We start from the raw sequence: 25312 nt of genomic DNA, 5'->3' as shown, positions 1-25312 counted from the left end.
TTTTTTATTTATTTACTCAAAGACATTTTTACAAGCCGTTTAAGAATTAGCAAATTGCTGCTTGGCCTTGAACTATGGTAGTGAGTAGAGAGCAGGAAAATATTATGTAGAAATAATTATAGTTCATAAAAGTAAGAATTGGTTATGATATGCTGTAATCTACTGACTGAAATATCTAAAAGGCAGAGTCTTCTCTCAAGACAGTAAGAACCGACAATAGGCTTGCATCATATATGTTCCCCTTAAAGAAATAAAAGGCAGACGAGGGGAGAATATAATCAGGTAAATGTTTGAACCTGCTTTTATGTTGGAATTTAATATAGAGAGGGAAACAAAGCAGTTTACTTCAGTGTCGTCTTGTGTAATGTTGGCAAGTTCTCCCAATCCCTGTATTGTTACAATCTGACTACTTGGTTTCCTCTTAAAGCTTTAAAAATCTATTTGTTTGAAGAGTGATTATCAACCACTGTCCTGCGGCACACTAGTGGGCTATGAGAGATCATCAATTTTGTCATGTAAATAAAGATGTGGTCCAAAGCCATCAGTGCCTTCATGTCAGTTGGCTGGCAGTATGTAGCTAAATAGGGCTGTAAAATGATGGGTTTTCTTGTAAGGGTGCAGTGGAATTTTTTTTTTTTTTTTTTTTGCTTGTGTGTTTTTTTTTTTTAATCAATTCATGAATGTAAATTAAATTTTACATTCATTGGCCGTAGATGCGTCTCTGTTGGCAAATGATTGCTAGATAAACAGATGTCATTGCCTCCTTCCCAAAAACCTGGGTAGTTGGTGTGACGTAGCATGAATAAAAAGACAAATTATACCATACCTCATAATTTTCCTGATGGCTAATAAATATGTCAAGTTGCCACGTTCACTTTATATTTCGCCAGCATGTATGTATTTGTTTGTCCGTTAGCAGGATCACGTTAAAAGTGTTAATGGATTTTGATTAAAAAAAAGATCTCATGCAATGAAAAATTCCATTACATTTTGGCGTGGATTCAGATCAATATCTTGATTCTGGATCAGTTTAAAAAATTTAAAAAAAAAAAAATTCTCATCATTGGCAAAATTTGAAAAATTCAAATCCTGGATTGTAATTGACTATTATGATATTTGACTCAGTTATGTCAGGTTGCTCCTTCAATGACCCCACCAACTTTAATCCAGTATTGTGGTTTTTCTATAAAATGGTGTTCCCCCATACATTTGGACCAACTGTATTGATATTAATGTGGATTAAAAATTATTATCATCCTTTAAAATGTGAATGATCATGGCACCATGATCAGAATCTGATCCAGATAATTACAAATGTTTTACTTTCTTAGTGATATGTCAAAGTTATTTGCCAGTAAATGCTACACTTCTACTTTTCAATGAAAAAGTGCTAACATGCTAGCTATTTAGGACAGGTCATGTCAAGCTCAAGGGCCCACAGGCCAAATCTGGGCAATCGAGAGCATCTATTTTGCCCCGTGGGAGGATTCAGATAAAATTAAAAATAATACACAGAAAAAATTAATCCTTCCAATTAAAATGCACAGATTTATTTAAATTCATCAGTATATAGAAGCTTGCCATTTCTCTGTGCTCATCTTTAAACGACGGATGCTATTATTGCTTTAATGTTGCAGGTTACTTAAACACATCACAAGTATGTAGCGCAATAGTGAGGAAGATGCTCTTTTTTCTCCATGGTTAAATCTAATAAAGTTGTAAATGGCTCCTAAACCACAATTAGTTTGACACCCCTGATTTAGAACCATTGTTCTTTTATGTTATCAAATTGGTGCAATAAATAAAACGACATTCTGAAAAAAAATATAAAAACTTGTGGGTTGTATCCAATTATAATTTTTTTTTATAGTGTCTTGTTAGACGAGATGAAAAACAATTTACTCATTTTACATTAAGCCTTGATTCTCAGATACCTCATTGTTAAAAGCAGCATCTTAAAACAAAAAGTGTCATTATGTACCTATGAGTGCAAACTAACACCAAACCCTACTTACCCTGGCGATTGAAAATCCAACTTTACTTCTATCCCATGTTTCTAGGAGAGGGTGGAGTAGAAGCCAAACAATCCCTTCGTTTCTACACAATGTGTCCATACAAAGACAAAGGTTCTCAATGTTTTGCAACTGGCTTTACATATGTAGACATTTTTTTTAAACAGTGGCTTTGTGGTGATGTCATCTAAGAACTGAAAATAAAGTTCTCTGTAATCCTTGTACTCCTGAGACGTGTTTTAAAGGTGTCAGAACTTTTGCGGGTGTCCGCCCGAGTATGTTTGAGCCTTAACACCGGCGACTTTTAAAAGTGCTTCAGCTGCTCTAGGATTCATGTTCACACTGGCCCAATCGAATCAGACTTTCCGCAAAGGAAGTCTAGGCAAGATAGTCGTAGAGTGTTTGTGTTGGTTGGACTTGTCGCATTTGTACACAAATTCACACCTCTCATAGAGCAGACTGACAGTAGCAGAGTAAAGTAAAGCAAGTTATGTAAGAAAGGAAAAAAATATTAAAAATGGCCCATATGCAAATGGAAAGCATGGGGCAGGCGTGTTTATCACGCCTACTTTCAGGTGGTCATGTAGAGTGCTGAGAAGTAGGCATCTGATAAGAATGGCGCCACTGCCGTCTCACAGCCCAAACCCTTTCTTTAATCAGGGGCTATTGTGTTCCACACACACAACAGCCACACACACATAAAGGCAGGTAGAGGAAGTGCTAAATCATACAACCATTGGGGTTTTAGCCATCAGAATGAGCTCAAGCCAAAATATTGTTTTCCCTCAGCTTTATCTGCTCCCATCTCGTCAACTTTCATTGAAACTGTGGCTTCCTTTTCTTGGGTGTTGGCTGCAGCATAAGTACAACATCCTTAGTCTGTAAAAATATTCTCCAGGACTTTGTGTAAACAAAAGGACAGAAATACATTACGTCCCACGAGGAAGAACTTCCTCAAAAAAAAAAAAAATGTTTCACTTAATGTATGGTCAAGAGCCAATGAAAGTTTCTGAACCATTGCTTCAAATGGAAGTGAAGTACTAATGACATACATGACTTTTATTTCAATTAACTTGATTTGTTAGTGTGTTATCTAAAACCGCTGCAAAACCCAGCCTTCCAAATAGCCTTTGGAGAAATATTGTGTTACAGAGTGAGTCTGGTGTGAAAGATAACGCAAAGCAATGCATTGTTGCAAATCTAGTGTTTACACATGACGCCCCAACCTAATTTAACACCTCATGAGCTTGAAAACAGTGGGCTTCACTTTACTTAGGGTTGTTTGTTTCTCTTCTGCAACTTGAGTCACACAACAAACACATCTGGTGTTACACAACCAACTCCGGACACTATGTCCGAACACTGAAGCGGCTGTTGGATGAGATCATGCTTTCACTGATCAACTTTTCAAAAGCACTTAATATTTTATATAGATGAGTATATAAAGATAAGTATAGAGAGATAGAAATGGATGACATATGCTATGAATTTCGAATGGCCAAAAATTTAACTAGTTTCGTCCTGATGTTTTGATTAAATATGAGACTGCATCGCCAAAGACATTCAAGACTTATTTAAATAGAATCAGACTGTCTTAAAACACTGCCCGATGACTTTCATATTAAAGCATTCATGTAATTCAAGTGTTCACAATGTCATGAGATCAATGTGAAATGACAAAGGCATATTCCAGAACGGAGACCAGCCCAACATGTCCCCTGGATGGCTTCCTGTGTTAGCTGGTTGGAGCGCTTGCTTCCTGCTCCCCCATTAGGGAATACGTATACATGGAAAAAAAAGAAAGGGATTACGTATATATGAATAGATGAATAGTACGGTGCTGCAAACAAGAACAGCTCAGACCCGCCTAACTGTTAAGGCAGCTCGATGTGACAATGTTTTGTAAAAATATTTTTGGGTTCTATTTACTGAAACATAAAACAAATAACACGCCTTAATTTTTTATATCATAAAAGGTGAACCCAATCCCTAACAGGCATTTACACATGAAGTTTTTAATAATTAGAGTTTAGGCGGATAAATATTTAAGGTTAATACTTGATTATTGAACTGTTTGTGAACTATTTGAACTTGCAATTTTTTCCCGACAAGTTTTTATTATTTTTTTAATTATTATTAGGGATGTCCAGATACAACTTTTATCCAATACCAATATTGCAGCCTTGAGTATTGGCCGATACCAAAATCGAACCTATACGATATCAGCACAAATCATACGTACTTTTATTAATACTTATTTTGTAGTGTGGAATGTTAGAAAAAGGTTTGATTATTAAAAAAACAATATATATTATATTGGAGATTTTAGATGCAGTCTGATAAAATCCAATATATGTTTTCTGGCTGATATCTGACCGATATCAGAAATCGGTCAGATATCGAATTATCTAATTATTATTATTATTATTATTATTATTAATTTTACCATCTTTAAACAACCAAAGAAACAAGTATGAGTACAAGCTTAGTTTGCTTTTTATCATCATATATAGGTTGAATGTTAGAATGTTAGCATGTAGATCACGGATGTGCACACTTTTTCGTCTCGTAAGCTACTTCTAACACAGTCAACTGTATAAATGTGCTTTACATAATTAAAAATACAACAGAAAACATTTAATAGTGTAGCAATCAATAAGAACATTAAATCAGCAATAAAACCTCACCAGTACAAACATTAAAAAATATCCCTCTCAATCATACACAGTAGAGAAAGAGTGCCTTTAACTTGGATTTAAAAATGTTTACATTGGATGCTGACTTCAGCTCTGCTGCAGTTTGTTGCACTATATTGTATTAAAATACAAAAATAATGTAAATGAACAGATTGGTGTGTAATCACCCCCTCAAATGAAGTCAAAAGCTGAATTGTTAGGTTTCTTTCCTAGCATATGTGACATTCTCATTCATTTACTGAGGCCTTGCACGTGTGCAATGGACAAAATACCTCCGTGATCGACCAGTAGATAGCGATCAACATATTGTGCACCCCTGATGTAGATGGTAACTAAATACAAGATTCAAGCCCATTTACTACATTTGGCTTCTTTGTTTAGATAATAACATTAGAGAAAACTGCCCATGTTGAGTTGAGCATAATTAAACAGACACTGTTAAAAGTTAAATTAAAAGTTTAGTTTAGCACTCTTTATGTTGGTACAGAGTGATGCCAATCCAGCCCTGCATTACAGAGAGGAGGCCTCTTGTTAATTGTGAACAGAAGAGGGAGGTGAGCAGTCTATGGAGCAGAACACAGATCTCCTCTGTAGAGCTGCAAAGTGAAACACTGATTAGTGATGCTACATTACTGTGCTTTGTCCAAGGGCAACTGTTTCATATCAGCCAACTGTCGGAAGCACAGACGCCAACCTCAGCACCCATGAATGCCCCGCAGCTGTGTATGACGGACGCTTTAATATCAGAAAAATATGACTGAATTCAAATCACAACGTTAGATTAAGGGGCGATAAGTATTTCAGCAGTCACTAAAATCAAAGGACCTTCAAAATAAAGATGAAGTTAAGGCACTTGGGCTGATGTAGATACACTAATGGGTTAAGCCATTTGTAGAATATGCATTTATGTTAACATAAGCCCTCAGAGCACATATCAAATGCTTAGTCATGCATACTTTATATGTGCACCAACACAAATGAATAAAGAAAGGGAAATCGAACTGGAAGCCTTGGTGTGTCGTTCGCCTGAATGTGCTTAATTTAGGGAACATTATATCTCAGCTGGAGGCATCGAATAATTTTGCACTACTACACTTCCATAATCATGTGTCTTAGAACATGAGCTTTAATTAACTCTTCTTTGGCTCTTGGTCAGTTATCATCCATCAGGTAGGACTGAGGTTTTAACTTAGTAACAATGGTGGAGTACCTGATCGATTGCAATGGTCAGTGTATTTCATTATAGTGGAATTAGGCAACTACAGCAGAGAAGGGAAGTAACTTTTGAGTAGTAATTAGACTTTCTACTTTCACTTCTAATATAATGATTACATTGCAATTATCAATAGTTGTTATTTTACTATACTTAATTGGGTTTGTATGTACATAAGAGGCATGACTGCATGTAACTGTAACACACAGAAGAAGCTCCATTGCTAAGTTAGGTTTAGTGTGTCCAAATGAGGTAGTTCAGGTGAATTTGTTTTCATTTAAAATTACATCAATAAAAACATCAAATGTGAAAAACCTGGGAATGAAATTGACAAAAATGTCTTGTTGGAATCTAATCAAATGATGGCTGCTCTTCTTTTACCAGTCTTGCAACACAGCACTGATGCCAATTTACGATTTTATATGTTTTGTGTGAATAGAAGAAAACACTGCAGGTATTTGCCGCATTTGATATCCTTCCCCGAAGTCATTCAATACTTTGATACGTGTGAGCAAAGTTAAAGTCAGACATCGTTATCCTACGCTGCTTGAATAGTTAAAAAGACCCAGGCCTGACCTTAGGATGAGAGAACCAGCGGTGTCATCATTCTCGCATTAAGCAGCTGGACATCAGATATGGAGGGCAGAGGGGTCAGCGGTGGATATCTGCCACAGGAGTCGCTGAAAGTATGGCGATAAACCATGACAAGCATAAGGAGTTTTCTGCAGTCTCCCGGGGGAAAGGCGATGTGGGACCAACTCAAATCTCTCACGTAGTTGCCTGTCATGGCAACAGGATGACCTCACATAGCAAGCTCAGGACTAAGCAGACCATTAGCTATGGTCAGCAGGTGAAGGTGAAGAGATTTCCACCTACGCAACAACCCTACCAGGAGGCTTTATTAATTAAGATATTAAAGGGCTGCAAAGTACTTCTGTGAAACTTTTTAGTTGTTAAAAAAATAGCACTTAATAGAGACTTTACTGTCTTTTAATAGCATAACAACTCAATTCCAAACCATTGTTTTATGAACTGTAAAACACCTAATTAAAGATATGAAATCTAGTGTCTATATATTCGGCTCCAAATGATTTATGAGCTGTTTGGGACAGACAATGCAGTGCTTACCATTATAATCATTTTGTGTTGAAAAATGTTTTTTGAGATGCATACATTAAGATTTGCTTGTCTACATTAGATAGAATGTTAACAAGGACAGAGACATTTTGTCCAACTGAAACTGATGCCAGTGAGATGGCTATTAGCCGTTTAAAACAAGGACGGTCTGTCAACCATGGACTGCTGCACTTGTTGCCTTCATCTATTCATACCCTGAACCCTAAGGTATTGGCCTTAGTTTGGATCTTGCCATTATGTCATAACAAAACAGTGACTTTTATACAAGTATACCGATTTTTACCGTTTTTACAACTCTTGTTTGATGACGGCACACATATTTTGGCTTCCCCACCCTCTTCTCCTTAGAAATATATACAGATGTTCGTGCATGTTTGTTTGTTGTTGAGTTTTTTTTCTTCATTTAAATGCAAAAGCAAGATGAATAAATGTCATCTTATTCATACAACTGGCAGGGGTGTTAATTTAAAAAAAAAAAAAAAAGATAATCAATAAATCTTGATTTTATTTTTGACGATCATGACAGGGCTCCTCATTTACTACCAAAGGTCACTTCCTATGTAAGGCAAGTAGTGCATTCAATCTATATGCCGCATGGCAAGTTAAGATTTTGTTAAGCAAAACAAAATATACAGTATATCACCTTGTAAACATGCTACTCATTTCTTTTTATTTGTGTACTTCAATTGCCATACTGATCATATATTACAAAATGATACAGTGGTCAGGAATTTGAAAGTAAATAAAAGGCATATTGTATTTACTAGGCTTCACACAATCAGGAGTTAAAGGCCGATCAACGATCCGTTCATATGAATTCAGGTTGTTTTTTTTAAGTGCCGACTGAATTCCTTCGGTACTACCTGATATAGATCATCAGAAAAACAAACTGTACAGTGTTTAGGGACCTAAAGTGTACAGCTCTCGGACTCATCATTTTAACAAGCGCACACATACAAACACACACACAGTAACTAACAGGAGACGCTGTTCCCGCTTTCAGAACCAGTAGACTGGGGAAGAAGTCCGCCGCTCAGGCGCTCTGCTCCAACCGATCGTCATTTTTGCCGTTAACGCATATGTTTTCGTCTTTGTGCACAAAAGGGAGTGAAATAAAGCCGTGTCACGTAAAGCAAACAACTCTTCGGTGTAAATGAGACAATAAAACAATGCAATGGGAGCATCTACAGAAAGTTTAATCATGACAATGACTTCATTGATCGGATCGGCGAATGAAGGCATTACAGACAATCACATTAATTGCATAAAATGCAAAATATCAGCCGATCTGATGCAGCGTATCAGATCGGTGTAAAGCCTAATACTTACCAATGTAAAGATCATTTAACATGTATTTTGCACTGTCATTGTCATTGAACAGCCAGAAATATTTGAATAGTTCATCCATTCATTGTCATGTCATAGTTGCTATCTTACTTTCATGGTTGTTCTCTGACTTTTCCTTTCTTTTATATTTGTCTTGTTTGTTGTTGCATTCAGTTCGATTAGCACTAGATTTAACTGTAAATCCGTAATTAAAGATTGAGTTTGCCATCAAAATGTTCGTGAATTTCCATTCTGTAAGGAGAACCCCATCTGGTGTATAGAGTAGAATGTCAGAAATTACATTAACAAGCATTGAAAACCTAGAGCTGAAAAACAATCACAAAGGAGCTCACCAACATTTGTGACCTTGTATTAGGTGAAGTAACGTTCTGAGCGCACATTGATCTACACCTGAATCATATTATTCCAGAGCAATGGAAGCGCATAATAAATCAATCAATAATTAACAATAAACAAAAACCAAATCGATAATTGTTGATAATCAAAAAACAGTTTGTTATCGAAACAAGACAAGTAATTGAGCTGATTAACCAACCCTAACAACTGGCACTCAAATGTGCATTGCAAGTAAAATGTAAACTTGACACTTGCCAAAAACAATTACACAGCTTTTTTGAGGGCAGTAAATAATATTTGTTTGCATGTTTTAATACCGCTAGTCAGTAACGACAGCCGTCAACACACACAGAAGTTGATCACAACAAACGAGGAGCACCGGTAGATTCATTACACCACCTCTGGTTCCTTTTATCACATATTGTGTGCATGCTTTTCATAACTTCCATTGTTTTTAAATGCATTAATAATGCTTCAATTCACCAGTAATGTGACTTACGCGTTCATCCTCTTTTTGTCCGGGAGTAAAAGTCCGCCCCCGTCTGTGGATCTTCTCTGTGTGGTGAGTTTAAAACATGAAGCTCCCATCCTAGTTTCCCAATTAATATCCAAATCTCACACAAACAGAACAAGATTTAAAGTTAAAATAGAAAAACGCTGCTTGTCTGGTTTTTTTTATTTTTCTGTATTTCTGTTTTGGTTATTAGTCAGTAAAATAAAATAACCTGTTTATTTGTTATTTTGATTTAGTTTAAAACAAAATCACCAAAGAACGAAGGGTACATGCATGATTCTCAACTGTTTTTGTTATTACATTAAGAACTATTTGGCTGTCAGAATGTGTGCAACATTTCTTGCATCTCGATGATGCGAAGCAGAATTTGCGCAGCAAAATCTCGAAAACATGTTGCAGTTGCCAGGATGACTAATGATGCAAACAAAACACCTGTGTGGAAGTCGACTTTAGATGATTTTGATTGTGTAGAAATAGTAAAGGTTGCAGGGTCATCATATTTAATTGGTACTCTGCCCTTTGATGCATGAACTCCTGGGAGGCACCAGATTTGTCCTGCGCATCCAGTCATTAATATGAAAGGTTTAGAAAACAGAACATTGCAGGCAGCATCGGGTCAACTCTGCGTAACCCTCCTCTGTGGGGTAAACATAAGGTTTGCGCTACTTTCCTTTGAATCTCAACTCAGGCAGATTTGTTTTTTTTATTAATTCCTCCGGAAACGAGCTGCGGAGACGGCTACGTACACAGCCAAAACCCTTACGTCTGAAGTTTATTCATGTGGTTTTCAGTCATCCTTTGCTTGCATCTTTGCAAATGTGGACGTATATTCCGCTATTGAACACAAAGATGAGAGAACAAGAAGGATGTAAAATTTAAAGTCAACTGGGAAGAAAAACTGCAAAAAATTGTTTTCAGTCTTTGGTATCCCCAAAACGTGCCAATTAGACCATTAATCACAAGACTGCACATGACTGCTAATGTCTTAATAATAGTAATGCCTCAATCCAGTGTGTGCCTCACCCTCCCTGCTACACCATAGCATCTACATTCAAACAGCTGCTTGGAAGTGAGATGTGGCTGACATTATAGAAACAATAGAAGAAGAGGGAAGTGACAGATCACTTAGCGGGACTGATCTGAAATTAAAATTGATCTTTGGCAGATGTGAATACTACTGAATACAGCTTGATTTTAATTTTGTTAATGCTTGAGGCAGATCAAAATTCAATTTGTTTCAGCCTTTTTAAACGAGGTAGGCTCTGTAACGGCAGAAAACACACAGAAGACTCAAAGACTGGTTCTCCTTGCTGTGCCTTTAAAGTGAAATCAGATTATTTTTCTTGTAAATATCAAGTATTTCCAAAGCAATGCTCAATCACAAGGTCATTTTTAAAACAGTCTCTATCTGCAGGAAGTCATCAGTGTGATATTTCAGACTTAGGGTTACAACCACAGGGTTGGAAACCAAAATTGAAGTTCAAAACTAGCCTTTTTTTAGAAGTACTTCTACACCAATAACTCTACCGACCTTTTTTAATTTTTCATAAGCACCTTGCAGTTATAAAAGCTTGAACTTAAATGGCTCATGACATTTAACATCACAACCGATGGCATGCCAGAGTGATATTACATCTACCTGCTGCTGAGGACTAACAAGTTGGGGCAATTTACAGCTTTCAAAGACTTAGAAGCATCATGAAAAAAAAAGAAATTACAATATTGCTGAAATAACTCGATGGTTTTTAGGTCCTTATAATTTAATCACAATTTCAAATGCCATACGCCATACTCTACAGGCACAGTTTGCCTACAAAGCGATATGGCCCAAAACTGCTGGAATCACTCTGAACTATTGCTCCCTCTACACTCGGCTCACCCCCTCGGCAGCCATTACTCTTGCAGCTGTTCTGCAAGCTAAGCAGAGACAACAATGGCTCCATGTTTACACAGCAAGCGTCCTTATAATTTACAAACCTGACAAGAATCAATAGTTAGGAGTGTAACTCGGTAAACTAAAGATAGTCAGTCAGGATTAATGACAGGCCAGGGGAGTGATGCCTTATTAAACTCCATCAACTGCTTTCATACAGTTACTCTGTGCTTTTAAACTCTGGGAACTTCTTCATGATGACATACCATGCCGGATTTGACAAAATGATCATCCATCATATATTGTTTTGTACAGTAGTTTGAACCGAGCCCGGCACAGCTTCTCAAATGGTGCCATTATGTCACCATTACAGCTTTGCCTCCCACTGTTAACATTCACCTCTAGGGGGATGTGTACTCATTAGAAAGTAAGTCATCATGATTATGAGTTTAGGAATTTGCTGAGCTGCTCTCTACCTCATTGCAGCTCATCAGCCTAACCACATTAGAGAAAAAAACCTGTGGGCTGGCAATCTCGCACACTTCCTCAATATTGCAAGCCCAGCAGGCCAAGCATGTCCACATCCATTACATTGGACTCGAGCCGCCAACTAAGTCGAACACCACCACCAGAAGGCACACTAACACCATGTGACACCTGGAATTCAATTAATTAAGTTTACACAACAAACCTGTCAGACCAACCCATCAATCTGTCTTAAAAAGGAAAAGCAGAGAACTTGTACTTTATTAATGCAGTTGCCATTGTGCAGTGGAACCGTAGCTTAATGCAAACTGGTGAATGCAGCAAGAACATGCCAATACAAACAAAATCTAATAAAAACTAACTGCTATGTTGATAGTTCAGGAAGTGACTGCTTTTTCTATCCTTATTACATTTACACAATTAAGGTAAAGGAGTGGGATCCGAGATGATTTGGAGCTCAATTCTGCTAAATTGGTTGCTGCCACTGTGACACATTGAGGAGAATTAAGACGTCTCTCCCCCAGCACTGAATCTCAGCAGTCATATTGGCACATCTGTCAAGGGCCCACCCTTGACAGAGACAAATTGACCAATTCTAGCACAGGAAGGTTGATCCAAACATCCAAACTGCTAGCACTAACTGTGATGAATAATAAGTCAGTATGATCCACAAGCAAAATTAATTTTTAATAATTGGTCTTCCTGGACTGCTCATTTTCTCAGGGAATGAGTGAAGGTATATGAACCAGTTGATACAACACATCAGCAAGACTGGAGGAATATAGATGATGGGGAGTTAAACTTCCATCATCACATGGAATGACAAAGTACGTACGTAAGGTGCAAGACAGATGAACCCCTCTCTGTTCTCCCGGGAGGAGGAAATTAATCAAATCCAAAGAGTACTGTGAATACAAGACGCTGTACAGAACTTATGTCAAGATGAACATCAAGTTCAAGTGGTCCTTTAGTTTTATAGATACTGGAAACCAGTCAGCTACTAGAGCCTTTTTTCATTTTTATAATTTCTGAATTATTATTATTATTATTATTATTATTATTAACAGTAACAAAGCACAGCGCAAGACAGATTGATATTTGGCCAATATTAACTTACTATACAGTATAGGGCTGCACAATTAACCAAATTTTAATGAAAGTGTCTATTTGTACGGTTGCCGTACGGACAACCCCCGGTTATTGATACGGTTACTGGAGTACAAGTACGTAGCGTCTTATGGTTAGGGTTAGGTTATAACCCAATATCGCAACAATTTTTAGGGTATGGTTCAGTCTTAGTCACGTGACCGAAACTGGCCAATGACTGACCTATCACCTGACCTAAACTGGCCAAACAGGGGTGCTGCGTCTGGATAGAATGTCGGTGTAATCATACGACAACTGTAGAGATAGCGACTGCCAATATTAATCGTGATCACAATTTTGGTTGCCATGATTAAATTAACCTGATCGTTGGCAATATTTAGATTTAAAATACGGGCTCTGCACTCTGTAATAGTGTATTTATTCAGTTAGCCATTGGTATATATATATATATATATATATATATATATATATATACTGTATATATATTTAAACATAATTCCATTGTAAAGCTTAACTTTGCACTGTAAACTGTACACATGTTTGTTTAAAAGTAGTGCAATAAAAACATGATTATAATAGTGATTACAATATTGATCAAAATAATCAGGATTATAATTTTGGCGATAATCGTGCAGCACTACTGCACAGGTAAAGGTAAAGCAAGATAACAATCAAATAAATCATATAAAGAATCTGATACCTTGTTAGACATTATCCAATTGTGTTGACAGTCTATAACACCTTTAAAATAGAAAACTGGAATGAATAGTTTTACTGCCTATTAGTTTGCATCGTCTCTACCAGCGCTCTTCATCCACTTTAAAACCATTTCCACATGTTAACACTACAATATTTGCTTCGTGAAAGTACAGGTAAAGATATTAAGATTTTCTGTACCGGAAATAAAAGGTAATTAACTAAGGCAGGTAACAATAAACATACAAGGACAGAAATTTAGTTAAAAATCACTGCTTATTTGTTAGTGAATAAGAGCAACACTGGCCCATTTAATGTGGAAACGTATCATTTTAACTCTGTCATTTGTATATTTAATTTTATGCACTTCAAAATAATGAGAAAAAAACATTGGGGTTTGTAAAGCAGTTCCAAATAAAATTGATACATCAAATCTCATCTGTGGCTAATAGCTCCTCCTTATCTTGAAAAATGTGTTCCATTTTTCTCCCCGAGGACTGTGTTCCTCGATCTTGGTACAGATTGCTTCTCACCCTCCCCTCCATGTCTCCTCTCTCCATCTAGAGCTGTGTATTGTGGGAGCTGGGTTTTAAACTTAAGTGCCTCAAACGTCTCACATGTGCGGGTCTAGAGGGACCGAGCCTTGTCAATGCAATGCCTTCAGGACATGAGCTTCTTCTATTGGGTACCATGACAACATGGCATGGAGTTTGTCCCTCCAGGTCTAAAAAAAAAAATGCCTGTGACTGAGGAGGGGGAGATGGACAAGTCAAGATGGACAAATAGCACAGCTTTCAAGTCTACCAGTAGTTGCAAGCTCAAACAAAAGATATTAGAGATTTAGTCAGGTCATGTTAAAATGATGGCAGGGTTGTTACCATTTTAACTCCTACACTGGCTGATAATGAAACCACAACATTGTATTGGATCTGCTATTGCATAATTCTCTGATGGAAATGTTCTCCTTGGAACTACTATAATATCCTCTTCATCTTGTCCATCAAGACGTCCAGTCTAACCTGCTTCATCCAGTCGTGACTTGACTTGATCCGACGTGTTTGTGACATAATGCGACGCAGTGATTGGACTAAACAAATGATTATCACCTTAAATGCACTATTCCCGTAGTTCGAAGAGGAAAAGGAGGAGAAGAAAGTAACTTAGCAGCTTAACACTCTGGTGACTGTTTGAAGCAGCTGACTGACTGCTGCTGCCGCGATAAACACACAGCCGGAAGTGCTGACGAACTCACAATAACAATAGACGCTTAAATAGCCATGTGTTTTAGTGTAATGTGTTTTTTTGGTTGAAAACAATAACAACAGCTTTGGTGATCACTGATCCCCCACATATGAGCGAGGCATGAAGTCAGCATCTGCAGACACGCCCACTCATGAATATGCATAAGTAGGCCCCAAAACAGCCCATTTTTAGAACTGCTCAGAAAGTAACTTTTCAAAGGGCTAAAACTCTGAAAAACGGGCGGGTTTGAGAAAATAAACCACAGATACTTGTTTCTGGGGTTCTTAGAACAAAGGGAGATGGGTGAAAAATAGCATGATATGGGACTTTTAATTATTAATGGTACTACTATCAGAGGTGTTATATAAAATAGCGTTAAGTGTTTATTTTCCAACAGTGGCTTCTTGTTGTTGATGCCTATACAGTTAAAATAATTGTTAATTGCTAATAGTGTTTTACAAAATGTAAATATATATAACAAGTAAAATGAGATGTGTGAATAATAGGTAGATGGAGAAAACACTAATTATTAGAAACTGTCTATTGAGTCACTGGTGTAATACATTGCACACATTATGTACACAGGAATACAAGTGAACCAAATGAAATGAGGTGTGACGTAATGTTATGCAAATGATGAATGTGTCATGATGATTAAATGGTGGGAAACATTTTGAAAAAAAATGTAAAATTCCATATTTTTTTCTGAAAGGTTCTGGCTTTGTTTGACATGGGTTTCCTTCTTTTTGTTTATTTGTCATGGTTGTGTGACTAAATAATCAGTATTGTTGCTTTTGGATTTAAAATAAATGTATTTCATTTCTGAGTTTTTGTAATCTTGTGGTTCTATATATACTTTACATGAATTTTACAATATGAATTATGTATTGTGTTATGCATTGTTTATCTTAGTCACATGACCACACACACAGGTGTTTTAGATCAGGGGTTCTCAACTGGTCTCACCCAGGGACCCACATTTTGCCACGGTCATTAAATCACAACCCACTTTCTTTTTTTTTTTAGAACTCAACCAACCAAATTTAGTTTTTCCAAAATAGCTGTTGAAAACACTAGTACAATCTTCAGGGTTCCCGCAAATCCTTAAAAAGTCTTAAAAGGCATTCAATTAATGAATCTAAAAGCAAGGCTTTGTCAATAAAATGTCTTAAATCATTGTTTCAAAAGTCTTAAATTTTAACACATAAGTATGAATTTATGATTGCAATTAGTCTCACATTTTACTGTCATTTTGTGTATTTTTGTGTGTTTACTTTGGGGGGCACCCAGTTGCATGTCTGCACTAGACACTGGAAAAAAGTGACCCTAACCCTATATGATTGATGTGGCGCTTTTCCCCCCTAATTGTGTTTACTGTGAGGATGGCCTTAAATTTAAATTCAAATGAGATTAAAAAGTCTTAGAAAGTCTTGAATTTGATTTGATTGAAGCTGTAGGAACCCTGATCTTTTTTAAAAACATAAATCTATATATTTTCCTGTGCAACATGCATTTCACAGCATGCCTGTCATTAGAAACGTTTCTTTCAAGTCCAACATGAGAGACATTAAATATCTATTTTTGACCAGCTGTCCGCAACCCACCCAGTACAGGTCCGTGACCCACTTTTGGGTCCCGACCCACCAGTTGAGTATCACTATTTTAGATCACGATACCTTTATAAGGAAGTGTACCCATTTGTTCGTGCTCTGTCTGATAAACGACTTGGAAATATATCTGGGGTGCGGACTCACTTTTGGGAAATATTTTTCATAAAATCAATTTTTAAAAAAATGGAAGTTTCATATTTGATGAAGAACCACCTTTCACCAGAAGTGTTGCCTTGCGTGCGTTACCCTTTTCCAGACTGCTTTCTGAACGGCTCAGCTGTCAGATGTCATCCTATTGTTTATTTTGAGACAAACTCGGAGGGATGCCGTCTCGTACTTAGGGTCTGGGGATCACGCAGCTTCAGTGATGGTGGTGGCAAGTTTCAAACAGTTCCTCTGATCCGTGAAACCAATCACCAAAAGTGACTGTAAGTTTTTGTTATACAAAAAATCCATTATAAACATTAATGGATATTGTTAGAGATTAAATTCTCTGTTGAAATGAAGGTTTTAGGATTACTTTGTGTCCTGGTGCTGTCTTGCTCTTGGGAAGAGTTGCTTTGTTTTAAATTAAAGGTCAAAGGGGTCTGAGAAAGACTATTTGTAGAGAAAATCATTGGGTATTTAATCATAGAACTGGTCCCTTGTCTGTGAAATGGTAGAGATGTCCACTGTGGAAGTTTCAGTTCAATGTTTAAATCAATCAACATTTTTATGACTTCAAAAGGAGTGTGTTGAGGAAGGCTGTTTTTCACCGCTTCTGGTAAAGCCTGTGGACAGTTTATTTCCTTAGAATTCTGGGGTCAGAGTGTCTCCATTGCAGCTCCTACACGACAGTGGCAAAATTAGCTCCAGACAAGTAAAACGAAGCTCCAACGCACATCCTTTAGTTGTCCAGAGTAATATAAAAAACTGATCATAAAGAAAATGTGGAGAAAAGCACTGCGGAAAAAAAGAATTTAAATGAAAGAAATGAAAGAAAGAAGGTGGGAGCTAATGCATAACACCAACCTTCACCATCTGGCCGAAAATGACTGCTCCTCATTTCAAGGAATGAAACTGTTCCGAAAAAGTATTTTTAAAGTAGGTTTTTTTTGTGCCCATCTTGTGTTTTATGGAAATACTTAAAACACAATTGAGTTTGTGAGCACCAATCCACAACTTTAAAATTACAGCCGTAAAGGTTTATGTCAGCACAACTTAAGCAGCAGAACAGACACTATGGGATGAATCAAGATGATAAACTCTTCGATGAAGTATAGGCTCTTATACATGAAGTAGTTAAATGTCAAGAATCACTACACGGCTGAAGAGTACACTTTAATAAGGTTTTGACGCTATATCCTGTCACAGAATATAGTAATATAAAGTAGTCACAAGATATCACTAATACAAGTGGTATTGCGACATTGCAAGGGGGGTTGAATCATACATTGCCATCCTTGCTACATATACTGATGAACCTTTTATTCAGACAGACTTTTACCATATGTTGTTTTTATGATAACAGTGTCTGTCCTGGCTTGTGTATTTATATGTTGTGTGAGGGGCATTTGCAATTTCTTTGTACAATGACAATAAAAGGATTCTGATTCTGAGACAAAGTCAGCGTCCAATAGTCTCAATTGCTGCCAGAAAATGTAGAAATGCGTGAAAAAGAACATATCTTAAATCTGGACTGTGTGGACTGTTCTAGATTGGTTCATGCACAGTTGAGAATATATTTTGAAGAAAGTCAAGATGATGAAATGATTTTCTGTATTTGTGTTATATTTGCAGAGTGGCACTTTTTGCACTTTAAATAGAAAAATGTGCTCTTAGTTATGGGTGTGTTTTTTATTCCTTCTGAGTTGAAAATGTCACACCAAGAGAAAGTATGTCCAAAGTTAAAGTTAAAGCATGGCTATTTTTCCAACTGATATTTATCATATCGTATCGTTATTGTGAACCTACGATCGCATCTAATCGCAAACCTTGTGTAACATCCCACTACTACATTTTAAAGGTTAAACTTCAAAGCAAACCTCTTTAGCTGAAATTTAACTAACTTCTGGTAAAGTCGTGTAAATGACACTTAAATACACAAGATCACAAATAGGGGTAAATACAAGGCATGAAAAACACCATGACAATCAGGAAACCTACATTTGATTTGTATCCTTTAAAGAAGTCATTAAGGGTCACAATGTACTTGATTGAAAAAGGCAGTGACTCACTTTATTATGAGGCCATGTGTGGAATAATTGCTAATGATCAGAGGCAACCTTACTGAAGTGGAATAAAACAGGCTACGGGGAAGAATAATGACCACATATCGGACAATCAAGTCATGGTGGCTCCACTCCAAACACTCATAACAGCCACATGTAGGGCACGTGAAGCTTCATCCATGTGCGGCATGACTTCGTTAGTCAGTAACTAATGTGAAAAATCACTTTGATTCTTAGCCTAAGGCAGTAATAATATTCCTGAATCTGGAAGGCAATATCATCTAAAAGATTACAGCTGCAGTACATGCACTTTAGATTGCATTATTCATTTTTTTTTAAATTTGCATTGCTATTTTTCTTCAGTGAACTATTGTAATACCAAAGCAAAAACAAATAAGGAATAACTGCTTTATAATGTTAATTAAGGGATCAGCAGGAATCCCATACTGCACTGAAAATGAATTCAGACAATTATCACCGTGAGCCTAATCAATATTTTACTACATTCAAAGTTCACATTTCTTTGCTTTGCGTCTCCCTCTTTTCATTCTACACACTGTTAGACGGGATTAGGCTGAATTCTACTGCAAATGCACGTTACAGAGCTCCAACTGTTGTGCAGTAATTAAACTCCACCAATAAATCAACAGGAGGCAAATCAAAGGTAAACTACTGTGTATATCGACGACGACGACAACGCTCCAGATAAAGGAAGCCAGAAGAACCAACAGAGATGATGTGAAAACCTGCAGAGATATAAAAGGGGAAAATGATGCATAGCCTTTTCCTGTGGAAGTCATATGGTGAGTGTGATATCATCCTTCTTATGAAAAATGCCTACACAGATGCACACATACACCCATACACACCATGCCTAAAATAACTTTTAATCAAATTTCAAGGTGTGGGTTTTGAGGCTACATAGGGTTCATAATCAAAGCATACAGAAAGGTGACGTGCTATGGATGTATAGAGGTCTCACTAAGCTATATGCCGCTTATCTCACTTTGCTGACAAGGTAAAAGGAGGTATATACAGTAGGACTGCAATCATCTCAAGCAGTCTTGGACAACTGGCGGCCCGGGGGCCACAAGCGGTCCTCGGCCTAATTTTGTGCGGGCCCCCTTACGTAAATGGATTCTAAAAACACATAAAATATCATTAAAAACAGAAAAATGACTACAAAAATACACACAAAAAAACTCATGACTACAAAAAAAGACAAAAGACAAGACGGAGAAAAACACATGAAATGATGCTGTGATAAGAGTTGCAATTCTTTAAATTACACAAAATGCAGAAATTAAGAAAGAAATTAAGTCAAAACTGGATTTAAAGGTTTGCCAACATAAAGCCTGTGAGTCAATGACAAACTAAAAAAATAAAGTTCATTAGTGAATGACTAGGTACTCCCTTCTTAAATTATTTACTCTACACTTTGCTGACAGGCAAAAAAAAGAATTGATCTTATCCTCCTAAATGCGTCTTGCACCAAATAAGCCATTAACACACATTTGTCAGGCAAGGCTTTTTTTTCAATGATGCTACAGACAAAAATCATTGCATCAACATTTGGACAGGCAAATCAAATCAAAATGAAATTATTAGCACTGCGAAAAAGAAATCTCACACTCTCACTGTGGTTAATGGCATGATTTTCCACATATACTTTACATTTAAATGGATAACTGCATGTATACAATAACTATATTATTAATTATTAAAGTCCTTATGGTGACAGTAAATAGCTCCTTATTTAAATGTAGTAGTGTTTTGGTTTTTGTCTTAAATCTATCTTTGAATATTATAATACATTTGTGTTCATCTACAGTATAAATCAATGTACATATATATATATATATATATATATATATATATACATACATATCGACCAAAATATCAGTCATCGGCAGGTACATCAAATATTGGTATTTTAAAACTCCCAATATGGGTTACGGCATCAGCCCTAAAAATCCCTTATCGCCGGTCGAACAAAAAACAAAGCCAGTAACAATCATAATAAACTGTGATTCTGGTAGTTCAACAGCATGTTAATATATAATAGTGATTTAACGATTCACTCAACTCCCGATACGATTCGATTCACAATACTGGGTTCACGATACGATTTACTTACGATTTATTTTACAAAATGGGACTGTAGACAAATGATGACTGAAAAATATTCCTTTATTTTTTTGGGGAAAATACTGTACTATTTTCCTTTTATTTTTCATTGTCAAAATAATCCTTTGATAAACTATTCAAAACAATGCAATTTAACTAAAAATAAATCTTGAATGAAATAAATAAAGGAATAATACAAATGAATGAATTTAAATTCTGGTTCTATAGTAAACAATTCAAAACTACATAATAGTTCTTTTTCTTTTTAAAAGTGCAACTGAAAATGTATTTTGTGCCTTAACAATTGGACTTTTAAAAAAAAAAGAAAACAGTCATTTTACTGTATTTACATCAGATATTTGTTGGGACCAGCAGAGAGCGCTGGTAACCCAATGGTCGGTTGGCATGCAGATATTCCACCAGTGAAGAAGAGAAGCTATGCTAGCAGACAGAGCTAATAGAAAAACGTGACTTTTACAGATATTCACGTAATATTACAGATATTCTTTCGGTGCTAAAGGGGTAAAGAATCATTTATGAGCATGTTTAACAGTAAATGGCGGCCAGAAATTAAGTAGTAGCAGATTCCGCCCGCCACATCCGCTTCTGGAAGGATTAATATATAGCGCCCTCTGCTGTTTAAAAAAGTACTGCGATTCAATTTTCAGAGCATCGATGTGAACCGTGGTACCTATGAATCGATTTTTAACTGCCTTACGATTAATCGTCCCTAATATATAAAGTTTCATTTGTTTTAAGCTGTGGTCTTCTCCCTATTTGGGTCATTCTATAAACATCCATCCATAATCTGACCCGCTTGTTCCTTTCTCATTCTATAAACAGGTTTTACTGAATGATCTAAAATATTAAAAAAAATATCAAATAAAATTATATATAAAATTAAAAAGTATAGTAAAAACAACTTCCACAAAGAACATTTTAAGCAGGGCAGGTTCTGTTTACCCGCGATCAAAAAGAAACATAGAAGAAAAAAGATAACAGTGTTGCACTGTTTTAAATACCTTCGAATTTCTATTATGATGCTAAACATATCTTGTACATAATGAAAAAGTTATCATTCCATGTTAGTCAACCCAAACATTACTTCACTGGCTTTACTTCACTACTGAGGGAGACAGAAAACATCATTTATTGTGACAGGAATACCAAACATTGAATCCAAAGTAAGCACGGGTTTACTTTTCACTGGTATTTGCACGATATTTCAGGAAAAAAATAGAAATCCCAGCCTCCCAGCTGCTGTACCGTGGACAAAATATTCCATCCGTATAATCACTTTCAGAGCTGCGATACACTTGGCTAGCAAAGGCAGCAGGGTAGTTACTCAGGGGTTGGTGTGTTTTGGTCCTTGAAACCGGTAAATACATCACATTTCCCTCAATACACTTTTCTTTCCTGTGCTCTTTCTGTGAGGTGCCCTCCATCATCGCACAGAACCTCTGTTTAACATCAGAGCTGCTTGGTGGCCCTAAGTGGTTAACCATTACCAGCATGAAGCCTAAAGGAAGTGAAACGCTTGCTACGCTTAAATGGCAGTAGATAAATCAAAGAAATGCTGGAATCAGTTGCTGTCAAATGCCTGATATTTTTGCAGTTTTAAGTACACCATCATACCCAACAAGAAACGTTCTTTCTAATTACTGACTTAGTTATTCATATCAATATACCACTGACTGTTTATGTGCTGTTGCAATAGCAGTACTGCTATTTAAATACACATTAGCATTATATTAAACATTAATGCTGTGCAATTAATCGAAATTATTACACTCAAAGGTTACAAAAATAACAATCTTAAAAAAACAAAAATTAAAAAAAAAATAATATATATATATATATATATATATATATACAAATATATATATATTTTTTTTCAGTTCTACATTTGTTTTATACACGTGTCCCGATCTGATATTGATATCGGATATCGGGCCGATATTTGCCTGACAACTAATATCGGATTCAAATTCCCGGATTTACCAATATTCTTTATATTTACATATTTATTTTTTTAAATACATTTTTTTATTTATTTTATTCAATTGTAGAATACTGTAGATATTATGTTGAAGGTTAAAATGTATGTAACCAATTGGTTAATAATAAATGGGTCAGTTTTTCTCATACCTACTGTTGCTGACTATTGTTCTCTTGACATCACTTGATCAAACCTTTTCTAACATTCCACATGACAATATAAGTAATTATTACTTTTTCATAAAAAAAAAAAAATTAAATGTATGATTCATGCTGATATCTGATTAATATTGGTATCGGCCGATATGCAAGGCTGCAATATTGGTATCATATCGGAAAAGACACACACGCCTTATATTTCTACAGTATTTTGACAATATACATTCAATACTATATATTCTGTACAAGTTTTATATGTACAGTTTATACATGAACATCAAACATATACATGTACATACACATATACACTACATACACATGAATGTACTGTATATGACATGTACATATTAATATTATACTTTTTCATATCTACTATTGCAATTCAAATCTTTTATTATGTTTAAGTATTCATACATTTTATATACACATTATATATTACTGCCATTCTCTGTAAAATTGTTGCTCTTTCTTATACTTACTAATGATATATGTGTTAAAAGCTATAATCGAGCAGCCCTATTAAAAATGTTACTTGGCCAAACTATGTTTCATAAGGCTGTACCAGCTTATATGACTCCATCCACCACCTGTGGTGAACAGATGATAGGTTGCCTTACTGTGAACTTCTCTGCTCAGGATTTTGCCAACCCAAATAAGTGAAAGACTGTTTGTGGGATGTCCTCTTTTTTTTTTTTTTTTTGTTTAAATCAAGCCCCAGCCCGTAGCTTATTTGCGGCTGTTAACGCCCCAGTCACACCAGGTCCTGGTTGCTTCCTGGAGTAGGATATTTCTGGTGAGTTGTTATCTGTAATTGTAGACTCTGCCAAGTTTTTCAGTGTGTATGACTGTATAGTGTGGGTCTAAATAGGCTGGCAACATAATTTCAGTGTATATGGCCCTCTTTGCACGCTTATAGCCCCAGTGAGAGGGTATATACTGATACGACTCCCTCATGCAGAGTCATATCAGCCTAACTCATGCTCACCAGCACCGGGGCATGAAATGTTACATTTCACAAATGTAGTCCAGTCAAGACAGTTTTGTGTGCTTTGGCCATGCTGCTTGTTTACATACATACAGCCGTAATATTTGACGTCAAACAATGAGCACTTACTGGCAAAACCGAGCCATCTTTTCTTTCCCGATATAGGCGTGATCTTTTTTCTTCTTTTTTAAGATGGTCATAATACAGGATGTATCAATCTGTTATGTATCCCTCCCCCTCCCCCTCCATATACAATCATTTTCATCATTTGTCAGGGCAAAGATGTGGCTGAAAATGACAAAACCTACGATGCTAATATCTCTCACTCTGACATCAAGAGCCTTCTTATTACCAGTTATGCAGAGCAGTGTTTCTCAAATGGGGGTATGTGATGGCACTACATAAAAATATGGGGTTTCATAATGTTTATTTTTAGTTCTAATTATACTAGATATTACCAGCAACTCACAAAACGACAACAAAAACAGACAAAATAGGAGAAAAATATATTGAATAATAAAAAGAACAAATAACAACAAACTACACAAAATGAGACCAAAAACACACACACACAGAGAGAAAAATATTTACTATTACCAGCAACACACAAAATGACAAATAAGAGAAAAAAATACACTAAATCACTACAAAATACAAAAAAAAATAACAGAAACAATCAATCAACACCAAAACACACACACAGAGAAAATCATTTAAATAAAACCAATTAGACACAAAAACACACAAAATAAGAGACGAAGATACTGAATAATAAAAATAACAGACAAACAACAACAAAATACACAAAATGAAAACAAAAACACACAATTATGATAGATGGATAGATGATTAGAACATGAGTCTTGGTCTCACACCAGGTGGGAGATAACCGGAAATTATAAAAACTGTAGAAACAAATCTATTCAGGAGGTTTCATTTCACTTATTTACAAAATGTGTGTTATCACTCATTCATTCCATCATTATGCTCTATAGGGGTTTTTTCACAGAATTCTGAGCAAAATGTTCTAGTCGAACAAATGAAGTACTTTGATTCTAAAGTAAGAAAAAGGGGTAAAAATGTTTGAGAACCTCTGATGTAAAGCATAAATTAAAACCACCATTCACATTTTTCATGGCTAGGAAAGCTACACGACTGCCTTACATTCTGAATCTTTATTTAATTCTCCATTAATTGTAATTAAGTTATTACAAATGTAACAACATGTTCCAGTGTAATTAAAATTAACTGTTGCTTTAAAACTGTTCTCTCTCTTCATTATAAGACAAACAAAATGCATAACACTGGTACGCATCTGAATAAATACAAGATTGGGGGAAAAAAATCATGGAATAGCAAAAAGGAGTAAATAAGGGATGACAAGACAACCAAGTGTGAGCTATTTCCCCTGCTTAGTGCTCTGGCTGCTGCACTAATGAAAGCTTACCTGAATAGGACCAGTAGGGGTCACCTGCTGTCCTCCTCTCCCTCATTATGCCCAGGCTTTCATGATGGCCTCCTCCAGTGAGGTGCTGCTGGCCACCCGATGCCACTGTGGGAGGGA

At 36.2% G+C, this 25312-nt stretch overlaps 1 protein-coding gene across 2 annotated transcripts in view; it reads right to left on the bottom strand.

Moving 5' to 3' along the window:
- Window positions 1–25312, bottom strand: part of ca16b (carbonic anhydrase XVI b) — a 155642-nt gene that overhangs the window by 92795 nt on the left and 37535 nt on the right. For both annotated transcript variants that reach the window (XM_028446398.1, XM_028446399.1), the window contains exon 2: window positions 25196–25300. In XM_028446398.1, the coding sequence (XP_028302199.1) occupies window positions 25196–25300 (105 nt within the window). The remainder of the gene's footprint in view (window positions 1–25195; window positions 25301–25312) is intronic.

This window comes from Gouania willdenowi, chromosome 5 (genome assembly GCF_900634775.1).
Source record: "Gouania willdenowi chromosome 5, fGouWil2.1, whole genome shotgun sequence".
Lineage (NCBI taxonomy): Eukaryota > Metazoa > Chordata > Actinopteri > Blenniiformes > Gobiesocidae > Gouania > Gouania willdenowi.
Note: the sequence above shows the minus strand (reverse complement) of the source record. Positions and strands in the feature narration are given on the sequence as shown.